Genomic DNA, 18,994 nt, shown 5'->3' with positions numbered 1-18,994 from the left:
TCTTGCTTACTGTAGTTTTGTAGTATAGTCTGAAGTCAGGGAGCCTGATTCCTCCAGCTCTGTTTTTCTTTCTCAAGATTGCTTTGGCTATTCGGGGTCTTTTGTGTCTCCATACAAATTGTGAAATTTATAGTTCTACTTCTGTGAAAAATGCTATTGGTAGTTTGATAGGGATTGCACTGAATCTGTAGATTGCTTTGGGTTGTATAGTCATTTTCACAATGTTGACTCTTCCAATCCAAGAACATGGTGTATCTCTCTATCTCTTTGTATCATCTTTAAAATCTTTCATCACTGTCTTATAGTTTTCTGCATACAGGTCTTTTGTCTCCTTAGGTAGGTTTATTCCTAGGTATTTTATTCTTTTTACTGCAATGGTAAATGGGAGTGTCTCCTTAATTTCTCTTTCAGATTTTTCATCATTAGCATATAGGAATGCAAGAGATTTCTGTGCATTAATTTTGTATACTGCTCCTTTACCAAATTCATTGATTAGCTCTAGTAGTTTTCTGGTAGCCTCTTTACGATTCTCTATGTATAGCATCACGTCATCTGCAAACAGTGAGAGCTTTGCTTCTTCTTTTCCGATTTGGATTCCTTTTATTACTTTTTCTTCTCTGATTGCTGTGGCTAAAATTTCCGAAACTATGTTGAATAATAGTGGTGAGAGTGGACAACCTTGTCTTGTTCCTGATATTAGAGGAAATGGTTTCAGTTTTTAACCATTGAGAACAATGTTGGCTGTGGGTTTGTCATATATGGCCTTTATTATATTGAGGTAAGTTCCCTCTATGCCTAATTTCTGGAGGGTTTTTATCATAAATGGGTGTTGAATTTTGTCAAAAGCTTTTTCTGTATCTATTGAGATAATCATGTGGTTTTCTCCTTCAATTTGTTGATATGGTTTATCACAGTGATTGATTTGTATATATTGAAGAATCCTTGCATTCCTGGATAAACCCCAATTGATCATGGTGTATGATCCTTTTAATGTGCTGTTGGATTCTGTTTACTAGTATTTTGTTGAGGATTTTTACATCTGTGTTCATCAGTGATATTGGCCTGTAGTTTTCTTTCTTTGTGACATCTTTGTCTGGTTTTGGTATCAGTGTGATGGCGGCCTCATAGAATGAGCTTGGAAGTGTTCCTCCCTCTACTATATTTGGGAAGAGTTTGAGAAGGATAGGTGTTAGCTCTTCTCTAAATGCTTGATAGAATTTGCCTGTGAAGCCATCTGGTCCTGGGCTTTTGTTTGTTGGAAGATTTTTAATCACAGTCTCAATTTCAGTGCTTGTGATTGGTCTGTTTATATTTTCTATTTCTTTCTGGTTCAGTCTCAGAAGGTTGTGCTTTTCTAAGAACTTGTCTATTTCTTCCAGGTTGTCCATTTTATTGGCATATAGTTGTTTGTAGTAAGCTCTCATGATCCTTTGTATTTCTGCAGTGTCAGTTGTTACTTCTTCTTTTTCATTTCTAATTCTATTGATTTGAGTCTTCTCCCTTTTTTTCTTAATGAGTCTGTCTAATCAATTTTGTTTATCTTCTCAAAGAACCAGCTTTTGGTTTTATTGATCTTTGCTATCATTTCCTTCATTTCTTTTTCATTTATTTCTGCTCTAATCTTTATGATTTCTTTCCTTCTGTTAACTTTGGTTTTTTTTTTTTTTGTTCTTCTTTCTCTAATTGCTTTAGGAATAAGGTTAGGTTGTTTATGTGAGATGTTTCTTGTTTCTTGAGGTAGGATTTTATTGCTATAAACTTCCCTCTCAGAACTGCTTTTGCTGCATCTCTTAGGTTTTGGGTCATTGTGTTGTCATTTGTTTGTAGGTATTTTTTTATTTCCTCTTTGATTTCTTCAGTGATCTCTTGGTTATTCAGTAGCATATTGTTTAATCTCCATGTGTTTGTATTTTTTACAGATTTTTTTTGTAGTTGATATCTAGTCTCCTAGCACTGTGGTCAGAAAAGATACTTGATACGATTTCAATTTTCTTAAATTTACCAAGGCTTGATTTGTGACCCAAGATATGATCTATCCTGGAGAATGTTCCATGAGCACTTGAGAAGAAAGTGTATTTTGTTGCTTTTGGATGGAATGTCCTATAAATATCAATTAAGTCCATCTTGTTCAATGTATCATTTAAAGCTTGTGTTTCCTCATTTATTTTCATTTTGGATGATTTGTCCATTGGTGAAAGTGGGGTGTTAAAGTCCCCCACTATTATTGTGTTACTGTCAATTTCCTCTTTTATGGCTGTTAGCATTTGCCTGTGTATTGAGGTGCTTCTATGTTGGGTGCATAAATATTTACAATTGCTATATCTTCTTCTTGGATTGATCCCTTGATCATTATGTAGTGTCCTTCTTTGTCTCTTGTAATAGTCTTTATTTTAAAGTCTATTTTGTCTGATATGAGAATTGCTACTCCAGCTTTCTTTTGATTTCCATTTGCATGGAATATCATTTTCCATCCCCTCACTTTCAGTCTGTATGTGTCCCTAGGTCTGAAGTGGGTCTGTTGTAGACAGCATATATACAGGTCTTGTTTTTGTATCCATTCAGCCAGTCTATGTCTTTTGGGTGGAGCATTTAATCCATTTATATTTTAGGTAATTATCAATATGTATGTTCCAATTACCATTTTCTTAATTGTTTTGGGTTAGTTATTGTAGGTCTTTTCCTTCTCTTGTGTTTCCTGACTAGAGCACTTCCTTTAGCATTTCTTGTAAAGCTGGTTTAGTGGTGCTGAATTCTCTTAGCTTTTGCTTGTCTGTAAACGTTTTAATTTTTCTGTCGAATCTGAATGAGTCCTTGCTGGGTAGAGTAATCTTGGTTGTAGGTTTTTCCCTTTCATCACTTTAAATATTTCCTGCCACTCCCTTCTGGCTTGCAGAGTTTCTGCTGAAAGATCAGCTGTTAACCTTATGGGAATTCCCTTGTATGTTATTTGTTGTTTTTCCCTTGCTGCTTTTAATATTTTTTCTTTGTATTTAATTTTTGATAGTTTGATTAATATGTTTCTTGGCATGTTTCTCCATGGATTTATCCTGTATGGGACTCTCTATGCTTCCTGGACTTGATTGACTATTTCCTTTCCCATATTAGGGAAGTTTTCAACTATAATCTCTTCAAATATTTTCTCAGTCTCTTTCTTTTTCTCTTCTTCTTCTCGGACCCCTATAATTCGAATGTTGATGTATTTAATGTTGCCCCAGAGGTCTCTGAGACTGTCCTCAATTCTTTTCATTCTTTTTTCTTTATTCTGTTCTGTGGTAGTTATTTCCACTATTTTATCTTCCAGGTCACTTATCTATTCTTCTGCCTCAGTTACTCTGCTATTGATTCCTTCTAGAGGATTTTAAATTTCATTTATTGTTTTGTTCATCATTGTTTGTTTGCTCTTTAGTTCTTCTAGGTCCTTGTTAAACGTTTCTTGTATTTTCTCCATTCTCTTTACAAGATTTTGGATCATCTTTACTATCATTACTCTGAATTCTTTTCCAGGTAGACTGCCTATTTCCTCTTCATTTGTTTGGTCTGATGGGTTTTTACCTTGCTCCTTCATCTGCTGTGTGTTTCTGTCTTCTCATTTTGCTTTACTTAGTGTGTTTGGGGTCTCCTTTTCACAGGCTGCAGGTTCGTATTTCCCGTTGTTTTTGGTGTCTGCCCCCATTGGGTAAGGTTGGTTCAGTGGGTTGTGTAGGCTTCCTGGTGGAGGGGACTGGTGCCTGTAGTCTGGTGGATGAGGCTGGATCTCATCTTTCTTGTGGGCAGGGTCATGTCTGGTGGTGTGTTTTGGGGTGCCTGTGACCTTATTATCATTTTAGGCAGCCTCTCTGCTAATGGGTGGGGTTGTGTTCCTGTCTTGCTAGTTGTTTGGCATGGGGTGTCCAGCACTGGAGCTTACTGGTCATTGAGTGGAGCTTGGTCTTAGCATTGAGATAGAGATCTCTGGGAGGGCTTTCGCTCTTTGGTATTACGTGGAGTCAGGAGGTCTCTGCTGGACCAATGTCCTGAACTCAGCTCTCCCACCTCAGAGGCACAGCACCAAGACCCTGTCAGCCACACAGCTCAGAAGAAAAGGGAGAAAAAAAGAAAAAAAGAAAGTAAAATAAAATAAAATAATTAAAATGAAAAATAAAAAAATTTAAAAGTACTAAAAAAAGAAAGAAAGAAAGAAAGAAGAGAGTAACCAAACCAAAAAACAAATCCACCAATGATAACAAGTGCTAAAAAGTATACAGAAAAAGAAAAAAAAAGAAAAAAAACCAGACAGAGAAAACCCTAAGACAAATGGTAAAAGCAAAGCTATACAGAGAAAATCACACAAAGAAGCATACACATACACACTCACAAAAAGAGAAAAAGGAAAAAAAAAATCTTTTGGGAAGCCTGAGGTCTTCTGCCAGCGTTCAGTAGGTGTTCTGTAGGAGTTGTTCCACATTTAGATGTATTTCTGCTGTATTTGTGGGGAGGAAGGTGATCTCCACGTCTTACTCCTCCACCATCTTGAAGGTCCTCCCCTTTCTTTAACTTTAAATACTTTCTTTCTTGCCTTTAGACTTGCATGTATCATCTCCATGTCATCGGCATATCATTACTGTGAAGGAGGCTGGAAGGCCATTATGGTCTCCAATTTTAGAAGGAATAAATGTTTGTGTGATCTCTGAGACCTAAAGTCTGATGTTAGGCTGTCCAACAAACATGGATCTGAGGAAACGAGATCTGAGGAATTAGAAGTCAAGACTGCCCCTGACGGTTTAGGCTCCTCTTGTCACTGAATAAACAGGAAGAAATGAGTCACCTTACTGGTTAGGGTGATCCATCCTGATTACTCTGGGGAAACTGGGCTGCTGCTACTCAGTGAGGGTAAACAGGATTATGTCTGGGATCTAAGGGGTTTCCTGGAGCATGTCTTGTTACATGTCTTATTAGTCCCTTGCCCAGTAGTTTTAGTCAATGGAAAACTGCAGCACCCAATAAAGAAGAACACAAAGGACTCTGATTCCACAGAAATGAAGGCTTGATTCACCCTCATGGTGAAGGAGCGCATCAGCCAAGGTACTGGTAGAGGGTAGGGGGAACATGGAATGAGTGGTGGAAGAAGGCAACATGGTTACCAAATCAGACCTAGTGAGTAGCTATGGATTCAAGGAGTGCATCAGTTGACTGCTTAACTTTTTCTTCCCCACTCCTGCCTTTTCCTCTAACACGCTTATATGAAAAACACTGGGATTGGCTTAAGAAAGAGCTTCAGGGACTTCCCTGGTGGCATAGTGGTTAAGAATCCACCTGCCAATGCAGGGGACATGGCTTTGAGCCCTGGTCCTAGAAGATCCCACATGCCGTGGACCAACTAAGCCAGTGAGCCACAACTACTGAGCCTGCATGCCACAACTACAGAGCCCGTGCTCTGCAACAAGAGAAGCCACCACAATGAGAAGTCCGTGCACCGCAACGAAGAGTAGCCCCCACTCGCTGCAACTGGAGAAAGCCCGCATGCAGCAACAAACACCTAACATGGCCAAAAATAAAATTAATTAATTAATTAATTAATTAATTAATTTTTAAAAAAGAGTTTCAGTTGTGGGTATGACCACACTGACCTAACTTGTGATGATTCAGAAGCTGATAATTTTTTATATTTTGCTTGGGATAGGGAATACAGATTTCTCACTCCTGGAGGAAGACCATGACCCAGAGGGATGGAAGACTTGGATGATGCTGGATGACTTCTATTACCCCTCAAGAGACACTGGAAGGAAATTGGATGGTGGGAAGGGGTGAGGTCAGGGTATCTATTCCCTGGTTCCTCCCTTCTGGGGTCACCCGGCCTGACTTTTTTTAAAAAACTGAAGTATAGTTGATTTACAATGTTGTGTTAGTTTCAGGTGTACAGCAAAGTGATTCAGTTATATATATATATATATATATAAAAATACACACACAGATATATATGTATATATACACACACACATATATATTCTTTTTCAGATTTTTTTCCATTATAGGTTATTACAAGGTATTGAAATATAGTTCCTTGTGCTATGCGTAGGGTCCTTGTTGTTTATCTATTTTATAATTAGTAGTGTGTATCTTTTAATCCCAAATCCTAATTTATCCCTCCTCCCTTTCCCCTTTGGTAACTGTAAGTTTGTTTTCTATGTCTGTGAATCTATTAGTTTTATAAATATGTTCATTTGTATCATTTTTTTATGATTCCACATATAAGTGATGTCATATGATATTTGTCTTTCTCTGTCTGATTTACTTCACTTAGTATGATCATCTCTAGGTCTATCCATGTTGCTGCAAATTCGCCTGACGTTTTCTTGACAAAGGTCATAACTCCTATTAAATGGCCCTCTCCACAAAGCTCTCTCTGTGGGTTCTGGTAATCATTCCCTCCTCTTGTCCCTTCAAGCCTATGGGTGGTAAAGGGTGTATCCTACTCTTAGCAGCCCTGGGGTTCTGCACTATGCCTTGGGATTTCGCTATACTCTGCCCACATCTTTGTAAATAACTCCTTCCTTACGTTTACTTCAAATTGCTAAATTTGAATGAGTCCTATGTTGCTTGTTAGAAGCTGATTGACACAGCATGGCTCCCAAGTTGACCCAAACATTCTTGAAAGACTTTGATGTGGGAGAGACATTCTTTTCCTTGCAGGATATAAATGACTGAGCATGCAATTCTGATCGTCAAAGGCAATTATCTTACAGCCTTGAAGGAAACTGGCCCTACGTTATGTAAGTCAGTTCAGAGAGAATTAAAAAAATGCTGATCCTTGCTGACGTCATAGAACTATCACATCATCAACCATGATATTACACTAATCCTGGGCTTCCAATTATGTGCTCTAGTAAGTATTTTTATTGTTTTAACCACTTTGAATTGGGTTTTTCTAGCTTTTGAAGCTGAAGGTAACTTAACCAATAGATTATCATAAGTAGAATTGATGGGTCAAGGGTACATACCTTTTAAATTTCTGAGAAATTGCTTTCCAAAAAGGCTGTGCTGATTCACACATCCATCCATCCATCCAGTGAGTGAATCTGTTTCCTCACACCATTGCCTATTATCTATTTAATCTGTGCCTTCCTGATGGGTGGAAACTGAATTTCATTATTGCTTTGGTTGGCATCTTGCTAATTACTAGTATGGTTAACTATAATTACTTCTACTTACTGGATATTTACATTTTCTTCTCAGTGAAATACTTTTTATATCTGTCACTCATTTTTCCTATAGAATTATTTGCATTTTTCTTATTGATTAGTGGGAACAATTTTAAAACTTTGGATATTAATTATTAGCTTGTTAGATGTGTTGCAAATACTTTTTTTTTTTTGGCTGTGTTACGTCTTCACTGCTGTGCACAGGCTTTCTCTAGTTGCGGCTAGCGGGGGCTACTCTTTGTTGCGGTGCAGGGGCTTCTCATTGCGGTGGCTCCTCTTGTTGTGGAGCACTGGCTCTAGGCACGCGGGTTTCAGTAGTTGTGGTTCATGGGCTAGTTGTGAGCATGTGGGATCTTCCTGGACCAGGGATCTTACCCGTGTCCCCTGCATTGGCAGGCAGAGTCTTAACCATTGTGCCACCAGGGAAGCCCCAAAGGTACCTTATCTTTTAACTTTCTTCCATGGTTTGTTTTGTCCAAGTTTGCCCCAAATTCTAAAATTTTGATGATGATCAACTTACCATGTTTTCTTTCATGGCTTTGCATTTTGTGTGATCATTGGGCAAAGGCTAAAAGTACTCTGGCATTTGACTCTTTGTATGGGAATTTCAAACTTTAGGCATTTAACCTACAACCTTTCCTTAAGTGTTGTACCACAAGCTGTCCCATTAAGGTTTTACAGTTTGCTTTTTATTTTTTGGTTGCACATCATAAGTGTACAACTTGGTCAATAGCTGTTTTAAATTTAGAAAAATACCCCTTTATGTTGGTCCTGTGTAGTTGGTTCTTTTGTCTTAGTGCTTTTAATGTTTCTACTTATTTCTGCCATTTTGATGAGTAGTTTGGAGGTTATTTTTGTTCATTTGTCCTTCATTTTCATGAAAGAGAGGAAGCTGTTAAATAGCATCTTGGCCCAACTCCTAAAACCTGGGGTTTCATGGAGAAACTAGCTTTGGGGAGATGTGATAGGTCAGCCCACAGGGATGCAAGTCTTAGACAATGGGCTTGGGCTGTTTGGAGGAGCAGAGGTTTGGGCAAGTTCAACTACATCATCCCACCCACGTTGGGTAAAGTGTGTACTGCAGAGGCTGCCCTGGGAATTTCCTTGGTATTTTCCCAAATCGACTAGAGTACCAAAGGCTCCATGCTATTCTTTGTGGTTCACAATACATATCATGTTGCCCCATTAGTTGAACAAAGGTGAGTGCCACTTTTTTTCCAATAGCAATACCCAGCCCAGGCTGCCAGTCCTGCTTGAAGGTAGCTATGATAGAATCTAAACTACAGTGGCTTTGGTCCTCTTAGGAACCCCAAGGGCACTGGTGAACACTGTAGCAGAGAGTGGATTAAGCCTGGATTAAGCCCTGGATTAAGCCTAGTTCTACTGATACCATTAATTTGATTCTATGTATTTGTCAACTGTGGGGGCCAGATGACCTCTACTGCTTCATGCTTCATTACTTGTGATTATCAACTTGGTTACATGAATAACTCATTGTGGAGATTGTGAAGAGATCTGGAGATTCCAGTGGTCGTGAATGATCAAGCTCTCTTATTCTAGCTGGTTTCCATTGATGTTTCCTCAATTTATTAAGATGATGGACATGTTAAGTGAGCAGACTGGTGGGACTTGTTACCAAACAAGGGTGGATGATGCTATCTTAGAACTTGGAAACTGGACTTAGTGATCTCTTCAAATTATTTGCATGTCTAGGACCTTTGGCTTTATGAATACTTACTTGAATTCAATTCAAGCCACACTTAACAGTGTACATAATTTTCATTGTTCTAGGTGACAATAAAACATTAATGGAATCTGGCAAACTGGGTTATGTTCATAAAACAGAACCCCATTCTTTACTTCTTATAATCAGCATGAATATTAACAGTTTTCTCAAATATGGCTAAGGAATCATGTAATCATCCATTCTGCTCTACGACAAAAGTTCTGGTCCATGTCTTTAGTTGATGGGCTCTCTGCTCTTCAGTTACGCACCCCAGTGGCTCAGTTCTTCCTTCTTACCATCATCAGTACTCTTCCTTCTCATTTCTCTGGTACTCATTCACACTAAAGTTGAAACTGGGCACTTCAGAATGGATGCAGATGGCTGATAATTCTGGGAATGCTGGTTTCTCTGAATGTTGGGGAGCCAGGAAAACGTCAAGATCAAGTGGAATAAGAGGCTGAGGCTAAAGAAGACACATGTCACCATCATACGTAGGCTTTTGCAATCTTTATCAGGGCATGGAAAATCCAAGCTATACACCAAAGCTTTTTCTTTTTCTTTCTTTCTTTCTTTCTTTCTTTCTTTCTTTCTTTCTTTCTTTCTTTCTTTCTTTTTCTTTCTTTCCTTCCTTCCTTCCTTCCTTCCTTCCTTCCTTCCTTCCTTCCTTCCTTCCTTCCTTCCTTCCTTCCTTTCTTTCTTTCCTTTCTTTCTTCGTGGCTTGTGGGATCCTAGTTTCCCGACGAGGGATTGAACCCTTGCCTTCAGCAGTGAGAGTGTGGAGTCCTAACCACTGGACCGCCAGGGAATTTCCCCCACCCTTTTATTTCCCCAAAAGCTTTAAAAAATATATATTGTATTATTTTATTTTACCCAGCCACAGTACATTGTCAAAACCCTGGAAATTGACATTGATATTGCAATATTAACTGAAATACAAGCCTTATTCAGAATTCGCCAGTTTTACATGTACTCTTCCATTAAATAATTTACCAACTCAGGTGAAAAGTAACAAAACTATTAATAGTAGATCTTAGCATCAACTTTTTTTCCGCCCCTCAGACCCATCCCCTCCGAAAAATGTCAGAATCTGAGACTCAAAACTTGCTCAGAACTGAAAAAAAAAATCAGCCCTGCTATTAATCAGCCTGGGAGGACAGACAAATAAAGCCTGCTGAAGAAGTGAATAGAAAACACTGTCTCTTCACAGGTCCCACAGCCACTGTAAAATGTCATAATGACCTCCGTCTTCTTTAAGTGACTATTACTTTCTTGCCTGTGATGGCACCAACCTGCTCCCAAAGCCTTTGGAATCAGTGGAAATATAGCTGTCTCTGTTGTGTCCCTCGGGCCCTCGGAGCATCTCCGGGGCTGACCCCTCATCTCCACCTTTGCGATTCATGTGCCCAGCAGACTACACTCTCTTTTCACAGGTCTGAGCCTCGGTTCAGCAGAGGAACCCATCCTGAGGTCTAAGTATCAGTCCTACAAGTTTCCTCCTTTGAGCTTCTAGATTCTTTTGTTTCCTCTTGATTCCTTCCCACATTGGGTGCTATCTGGGATACCTGGGCCATCCTTTTTACTCTTCAGCCTTCTGACATGTGTGTTACCAGTTTCTTGTGTTCAGTTCCCTTTGTTTGCAATTCCTTGTGTGTGTTCTGCTTTCCAGACTGGATCCTGATTGAAACAGAGACCTAAGGAATTTGGGGGCCAGAAGATGGAGCCTTTTCGATGCTGTTTTGTGGTAAGCATCCCAAGAAAGGGGATATGTTGACTGACGCATAGTGGAGAGACCCTTCAGCTGGGTGGAGGGGACTCAAGGGGTGACAATGGCTGAGCTTGGCTTTGAAGAGAGGTGTCTAAATTCCTAACCGCACTCTAGAAACCAAAAGTGATGGGACTGGGGCCTCAACAGGAAAAGACTATGTCCCTCTAAGGCCAAAAAGGAGATGGGGGTGAAATGTATGAGAGGCTGAGCGAGGAAATTCTTTTCAAGGTTGGGAAGAGGGGCTCATGGAGGTGCTTGCCTAGAAGGTTCTGTCTTATTCTTTGCACTTTTTTTCCAGGTGAATAGGAAGCTGTAGGTGCTTCTAGTCTGCCTTCTGAAACTCACTTCAGTCAAGTTAACTCGTCTCAGAAAATTTTTATGTGGGACCTCAGCAGATTGTGTGTGTGTGTATGTGTGTGTAACAAACATATAGAAAAATAACTTACTATTTGTTGAGAACCTACAAATGGCCTGCATTACTGGAGCAGAGGGTGAGGGATAAGTTGGCAACGGGGGCTCAGTTTTTGGAGAAATCACTACCTACCTCATTAGTCCTTAGGTTGGTCTGGAGTCCACTATATTTGGGGGTAGCAGGGACCAGGATTATCTCAGTTAAGGGTGTGCTGCTCAATGCCTGTTGCTCCCAAGAGGATAGAGGCGCATCTCTGAGGGGTTGAAAGAGTGGGGGAGGGGCTTTTAGCCTAACCCTCCACTCACGGGCAGCCCGAAGTGGAACAGTTGGGTGGCCAGGAGTGCCATATGGCTCCTGCCTGAGCCCACAGCTAATTTTGCCATCACAGGACTCTCAGTGAAACTGCAGTAGGCAAACTTCCTGGGCCCAGGTGATGGATTCCCTTCACTTAGAGCCTGCATGTCCAGTTCTAGCTCCAGAGGGACACAACAGCGGAACTGGGATCTGGGGAAATCCCTCAGTCTCCCCTTCCTGAGAAACCCAGGGTCTGTCATTAACCCTGTTGGTAGGGCTTGGCTTGATGCTTACTTCTCAGGGAGCCCAGACATGTCATCCTCATACTGACGCTATGATTTCTTCATCTGAGCCTCACCGGATCTTCTGGCAGGAGGATCTGGCTTTCTTCTTTCATGTCATAAGATTTTCACACCACTGAGGAAGCTGGCACCTCCCTGTGCTCTCCAGATAAATGTTCCCCACTCCATCAGCGCCCGTCACTGTTCTCGGGAGCTGCTTGAGCTGCGATTCAGTCCCCTGCACTTTTTTTTTTTTTTTTTTTTTTTTTTTTTTTTTTTTTTTTTTTTGCGGTACGCGGGCCTCTCACTGTTGTGGCCTCTCCCGTTGCGGAGCACAGGCTCCGGATGCGCAGGCTCAGCGGCCATGGCTCACGGGCCCAGCCGCTCCGCGGCATATGGGATCCTCCCAGACCGGGACACGAACCCGTATCCCCTGCATCGGCAGGCGGACTCTCAACCACTGCGCCACCAGGGAGGCCCAGTCCCCTGCACTTTTGATAAAGGTTCTTGCCAGTGGATAGCTGAGAGGTCCCTTGACTCTTATACATCCCTCTTTTCTGTGCTTTGGGGCTCAGTGAAGGGGTGGGGCCATGCCAGGCTGGGTCCATGTCTTGTCCTGTGCGGAGCTAGCTGCTTCTTACTGGGGAGCTGCTAGGATCCTGGCAGAGCTGCCTTGGCTCGGGTCCCTCCCCTGTTCCCAGGCAGACAAATTTGCCAGTGGGAGTGGGGAGGGCTGCTGGGAGGAGGAGGCACAGACATCAGGGAGCTGTAGGGTATTTAAGGTCAAAAGTCATGCCTGGCCTTGGAACCCCTAGGGGGACACTGTCCCTGGCTGGATCTCTGGGTGGAGGAAAATTCTGCTTGTAGCCCCTCCCTAAGGTTGCCTTGAGGTTTTGTCCCAGGAGGTGGCCTAGATCTTCTGATGAGGGCTTGGTATGAGGCCAGGATTCCCAGCTCCCTGCCCAGAATCAGGACCTTAAGAACCAGTATCCTGGGAGGGTCTGGAAATGCCTCCTGAGACTCAGATCTCCTATCAATGTACTCACAGGTGACGAGACAACCCCGCTATGGCAGGCATTTCGGAGGCCGATGGAGTAGTCTATATAACAGGTAATGTTGGGATGGGGTCTGGAGGCTGGGGACACTCATGCCTGTCTCTTCTGGACACCCCAGCCTTCTCTGCCCCTCCTGTATATGGACCTTACCACCAAATGCTGTCCATCTCCCACTGGACTGCGAAGGTGAGGACCATTTCTTTTTCACTGTTCCAGCTCCAGATCTAGCCTTGGGCCAAATACAAAGTAGCTTTCAGAGTGAGTAGCTGGGCCTTGACACATGTGTACTTATGCAGATGAGGGTTTAACTCATTTATGGTCTAACTCTTAGACCAGTTACAGCTTTGTCGTCCTCACCAGAGCTCATAGTTTTACTGGAAAGAAAGGCTGAGCTGATGGGCCATGTGAGAGCTGCCAGTTTTGATGTGTAAACCCTGAACCGTCCTTCCTGAAAGGCCTGGAGTAGATAATCTTTCTCCTAGCATCTGGTAAAGCAACCTTAATCATGTTTCTTCATTATTCTTTTCTATTTAAATAGCAATGGATAACACTTGGGTTGGAGAATTCTCTGACTTGAATCAGCAGGTGTGGATCCTTCAGGGTCAGACCCTCGTGACGGTTCCAAGGAAGAGGGGTGTGACTCCAGGTAGGTGAGAGGTCACCGTGTGGTTGATCCTTGTGATGTGATCCCCCACACATCAGTGCGGCTGGGATACTGGTACCCAGCCTTTTGTTAAAAGTGTGGCTTTATAACAGGGCTCACCTGGAGGGGGAAGAATTCCACGCCTGCCTGGGAAGGGGTGTCTTGGACCAGGGCAAAGAGAGCAGAGAGAGTGGAGCGGAGTTCTGGGGAGCAGTGATCTGAAGGCCTGTCTTAGGGAAGAGGAGTGGCGTGTTCTGCCAGACTTCTGGTGTCCTAAGGGGACTAATTAGTTGGATAGCACAGGAAGGCAGATTTCAACATGACATGAGGCAGTATTTGTCAATGAACAGAGCTCTCCAAGGCTCAGGGGGGTTGCTTGGGGTTGGAGCTTCTCACCTCCAGGTGTTCAAGCAGAGGCGTGAAAATCTCAAGGGTGGGGTCTGCCCTCTGATGAACTCTTTGTGTTGACTCCATTTCTTAGGGCAGTGGTTGGTGCTTGGTGTGAATGGATGAATGAATGAATGAATATGGCGCTGGCCATTTTGAGGGTCTGGGGTAGTAGGGATTATACTCTTAAGGTCTCTTCCAGCCTTGCCTGGAAGATCCTGGTCTTTCCTGACTTCAAAAGGGCACGGATTGTGTGCGTTGGTGGTATAGTGGTGAACATAGCTGCCTTCCAAAGGGGCACTGACACCATCTCCCCTCTTATCTAACAGTCGCTGTCACTGTTATCCCATGCAAGAATCCAGGCTCTCTTGAGAAAGACAAAGGGATTCCCATTTATTTGGGAATACAGAATCCAGAAATGTGTCTGCATTGTGAGGACGTCAGAGGACAGCCCAAATTGCAGCTGAAGGTGAGTGACTAAGAAAAAGAATGTAGAAAAACCTCAGTTTCTTTTCTGAGAGGTTGATTTGTTAGGAAATCTAGTTTTATAATTAAAAAAGAACTCTCCTCCTGTTCTTAAGCACACTTATCCCTTCCTCCTTTAGAATAATGTGCCTGCAATAGACTTTAATTTGATTTATCCTGCCCCTCACTAGTTGAGGACTCGTCTTTCTTGAATATTGAGACATTCTAGCTGTTGTTTGTTTGTTTGTTTTAATCAGGATAGAGTTGCTCTACAATGTTGTGTTAGTTTCTGCTGTACAACGAAGTGAATCAGTTATATGTATACATATATCCCCTCCCTCTTGGACCTCCCTCCCACCCCACCCCCCGTCCCACCCATCTAGGCCACCACAGAGCACTGAGCTGAGCTCCCTGTGTTATACAGCAGGTTCCCACTAGCTATCTGTTCTACACATGGCAGTGCACATACGTCAATCCCAATCTCCCAATACATCCCACCCCCCGTGTCCACACATCCATTCCCCACGTCTGCATCTCTATTCCTGCCCTGCCAGTAGGTTCATCTGTACCATTTTTCCAGATTCCACGTACATGAGTTAATATACGATATTTGTTTTCCTCTTTCTGGCTTACTTCACTGTCTATGACAGACTCTAGGTCCATCCACGTCTCTATGAATGTTTATTCAAGTATATTCTCTTCTTCATTCTGCCTCTCCTCTCCTTTTCGAATTCCTATTCATCAGTTATTGGAACTTCGAGATCTCACTTCAGTATCTCACCTAATTTCTCATACTTTCTGTGCTTTTTTTTTTCATGTTGCATTCTGGGAGAACTTGTTGGTTCAACATCCCAGGTCATGATTACCTTTTAATTCACACCCTGTCTGCTAAATTATCTTTCTATTCTGTTTTTGTGAAATTTCAGTCTTTACTATGTTAATTCTCAAGCTCTCTAGTTGGTTTTGCGTTTTTCTTCTTTATAACTGCCTGTTAGTAAAAACTTGTTTCTGAAACTTCTGTTTACTGCAATTCAATTTAATTTAACTCAGTATAATCCAAGTCAGCAAATGTGTGTGTTCTTACTGGCCTCCAGCACTGTTGTGGGCATTTGCGAATCATCAGTGCACAGAATAGCAAAGAGTCCTGCCCTCCTGGGGCTTGCATTCTAGTGGGAGAAGAGAAATGGTCCACAAGAAGTATAATCATGGGTAAATCTGTGGCATGTGAAAGGGTGTTATGTCTCCTGGGAAAAAATGATTAGAGCCGGGTAAAGAGACTGGCAGGGCCAGAAACAGCTGGGGTCTGGCTGTGTGGTAAATAGTACAGCAGGCATTATTGCAAAGGTGAGATTTTAGCAGATGGGAGAGGAGGCAAAGGAGTGAGCCAGCAGTGTCCAGTGAGGGCAAGTTCAATCAATTCAAATTGTTAGAATGTTTTGAATAGAAGAGTGACATGAACGGACGTATTTTTTTTAATTAATTAATTTATTTATTTACTTATTTATTGGATGCATTGGGTCTTAGTTGCGGCGTGCGGGATCATTCGTTGCAGCATGAGGGCTCTTTGTTGTGGCGTGTGAGCTCCAGAGCGCCCGGACCCAGTAGTTGCTGTGCATGTGCTCTTTAGTTGTGGCCCGCAGGGTCAGTAGTTGCCATGTGCGGCCTTAGTTGCCCCGCGGCTCGTGAAATCTTAGTTCCCCAACCGGGAATCCAACCGGCACGTCCTGCATTGTAAGACAGATTCTTAACCACTGGACCACCAGGGATTATTTTGGCTGCTACTTGATAGCCGAGTGTGAAGGGCAAAGGGGAAGGTCCTGTTGGAAGCTTTGAGGTGATCCAGGTGTGATCTGATAGATATGGGGATAGCATGGAGGTAGGAAGAAAACGGTCAGATTCTGGACATATTTTCAATTGAGTCAATGGGCTTTGCTGACAGAGTGAATGTGGAGTGTGATTAAGAAGATGAGGACCGAACAGTACATTTTCAGCTCTGTCAGCAAGAGCTGCATGGTGTTGACCCTGCAGGCTTTGTTAAAGACTTTGCATTTTGTGATAATCAGAAAATCATTCAAGACATTTAAGCCGGAAGGTAACATGATCTTATTTATTTAATTATTTCAGTTTACAGTTAACTCAACTGCTTTGTGGAGAATGGGTGGTAGGGATGGAGCAAGTGTAGGGGAGGGAGTGAGAAGTGGCTCAGTTCAGGAAAGATTTTGGAAATAGGGCTCACAGGCCTTGCTGCTGGGTTACATGTTGAGGGATCTAAGAAAGCAATATCAAGGATGACTCTCAGGTTTTTGGCTGCCCAAAGAATTGGATAGATTAAACTGGAAGTTATTAACTGAATAAAGGAATCTTTTGGAAGAATTCCCCCTACTCAGGGTGGAATGTGGCTGAATTATGGACCATTCCTGTGTCTCTTTGGGGATCTTGGACATAATGCAATTTACTTAGAAATACTTATCTTACCTAAATAGAATGATATGTGAATATATAAATATATACATCCACAAATATACTTCTATATACAATATAGAAACCTTTCCTGATTGTTCTAGATACTTTGCTTTTTTGAGTGCAAGTCCTTTGATTTGTTAGACCCTCTTGTGCCTTTTTCATGGCTCTGACCTTTCTCATATGTTTGACAATTAATTGGAAACCCAAACACCCCTGCCCTGGCGGTCCTTTGCCAGAGCAGTGGTTCTTGCAGGAGGTGGGGGGTCTCACGGATACAGCTTTGGTGAGGGAAGACCTTGGCTTCCTGCAGCAAATTTGCATTTCCTTCCTTTTCCTGGGGGTGGGGTGGTCCCCGCAGCCTCTTGTGCGGGGAGAGTTCCAATTTGTCATTCAAGGGTGGCCACTTGTTCATGAACCTGTGCCTTGTGTCACTCCATGCCATCTCTGGAGTTGAGGGTGGGGGGCAGGAAGGTGAAATTCCACATGTGCTCACTCTGTTGTTCCTTTGAAATGGGTTTTTCTAGGCTTGCTCTAATAGATGGATAGGGTTGCTCAAACTTCAGAACATTTACATGTTGTGTACAAGTAATGTTGAACTACTCAAACAGCCTGTGCTTCTCCTTCTGGCATTTTCTGTCCCGTTTCAGGATCAGAATATACTGGATCTGTACAGCCAAGCTGAGCCCATGGAGCCCTTCCTTTTCTACCATGGCCGGACAGGCAGTACCTCCACCTTTGAGTCCGTGGCCTTTCCCGGCTGGCTCATTGCCTCCTTCAAGAGAGGCCAGCCCATCTTTCTCACTTCGGACCTTGGGAAAATGTACAGTACTGACTTCCGTATAGATTTAAAGACTTAACTCAGACTAGAGGTGGCAGCTTGGTCTTACAATTTCTCGTTCTCAGCGTGTTTTCATCTGTATTATCTCAGCGTCATTACACATTGATGCTGAGAGGTGGGCTTGGCCCTGTTCTCATCTTATTTTATGAACGGAGAAGAAGCAGTGACCTCGTGGCACCCAAGCAATAGAATGTGGGCTCAAAAGCAGGAGGGAGGCAGTGATGTGTGGCTCTCCTTTCAAGCTGAAACTGTACATCTCTCAAGACATCTGTACAAGGACATCGGGACCCAAAAAACAGTAGGAACACCTGTCCCGGGGTGGTTATGAAGAACCACGAATTCAGAGCCCACCAGTCTTAACCAAGATCCTGGGACTAGCAGGGAGCTGATCTTTGTTTTTGTTTTGCTTTGTTTCCTTTCCTAATGGGATTACGTTTCCCATAATCTCTGTATGTTTCCAGTATATTGTAAGGGGTGTAATGTATCCTTTTAAGAGTTAGGAACTTGTAAAGAAAACCAATTCTTAATTAAATTACTTATGTCTAATTCTAATAATCTGTTACCATAAAACCAAATATAAACTCCATGTGTTTATACAATAAGAAAGCTAAAACAGTTACAAAATGAAATAGGAAACAAGGAATAATCTGAAATTACCAAGAGTGATTGAATAAGGACACCATAGTGGGTAAGTCTGGTACTGGGGCTTAGCTGAGGGGAGAAGGGCCCTTATCAATGGTGATAGGGTGGTGGGAGAGATATTGCATGTAAAAGGCACCACTATTTGACTACTTTCTGTATAGTCTCACAGCCTTGCTTTCTTTTTTTTCTTTTAGCCATTCTCACCATCCACCTACTCCCTTTAAAAACTGCAGTAAAGTTGCCTTTTTCTTGAACAGAGAGACTAAATTTCCCACCAGCCATGCTTCAGATGATATATTCTGATGAAATGAAATAACTGACTGTGGGTATAATTGTAGAAGGATGTAGCTCAGATCTGGTTCTGCATATCATAGATTTCTTATTTTGACATACTACAAATGCAGAAAATTATGTTTGCTTAAATACAGTCAACAAAATAGCACCAGTAACTTAAATTTGTTTAAAGAACTTTTGGACAATCAGACCACATACACTACTAGGCATGCTAATAAGCAATCAGTCAGCACTGATTTAATGCAGTGTCTCTTGATTCTTAAAAGTTTTCTTCTTCAGTGAAATATATTTTTAACATGCAGTTTTATAAAAGTCAACATTAAAGTGAACACTAAGCTAATTAGTTCTGGAATATCAAATAGAAGAATTAGTCATTGGATATTTAGTACTACACTCAGTGCTAATAAATGGTGACAGGTTGTTACATCTGCCAGTTTACATTGCTACATTATCAATTATTACATCTGACAATTGGGATCTGATGACACATTTGCATGTGACATGATTGTGGTTCTGAGTGCTATGGCATCTCCATCCTACCAGGCTGTGTG

General features: G+C 42.0%; 1 protein-coding gene across 1 annotated transcript; it reads left to right on the top strand.

Moving 5' to 3' along the window:
* The first annotated feature begins 12,135 nt into the window (after nt 1–12,135).
* LOC307064663 (interleukin-36 gamma-like) lies at nt 12,136–18,053 on the top strand. The gene is made up of 5 exons (XM_079721323.1): nt 12,136–12,159; nt 12,705–12,766; nt 13,250–13,357; nt 14,071–14,210; nt 17,317–18,053. The coding sequence occupies exons 2-5, from the start codon at nt 12,724–12,726 to the stop codon at nt 17,524–17,526; spliced, it is 501 nt and encodes a 166-aa protein (XP_079577449.1). The 5' UTR covers nt 12,136–12,159; nt 12,705–12,723; the 3' UTR covers nt 17,527–18,053.
* Nucleotides 18,054–18,994: the final 941 nt, after the last annotated feature.

This window comes from Hyperoodon ampullatus (genome assembly GCF_949752795.1).
Source record: "Hyperoodon ampullatus genome assembly, chromosome: 15".
Taxonomy (NCBI): domain Eukaryota; kingdom Metazoa; phylum Chordata; class Mammalia; order Artiodactyla; family Ziphiidae; genus Hyperoodon; species Hyperoodon ampullatus.
This window is presented reverse-complemented; position numbering and strand designations above follow the sequence as displayed.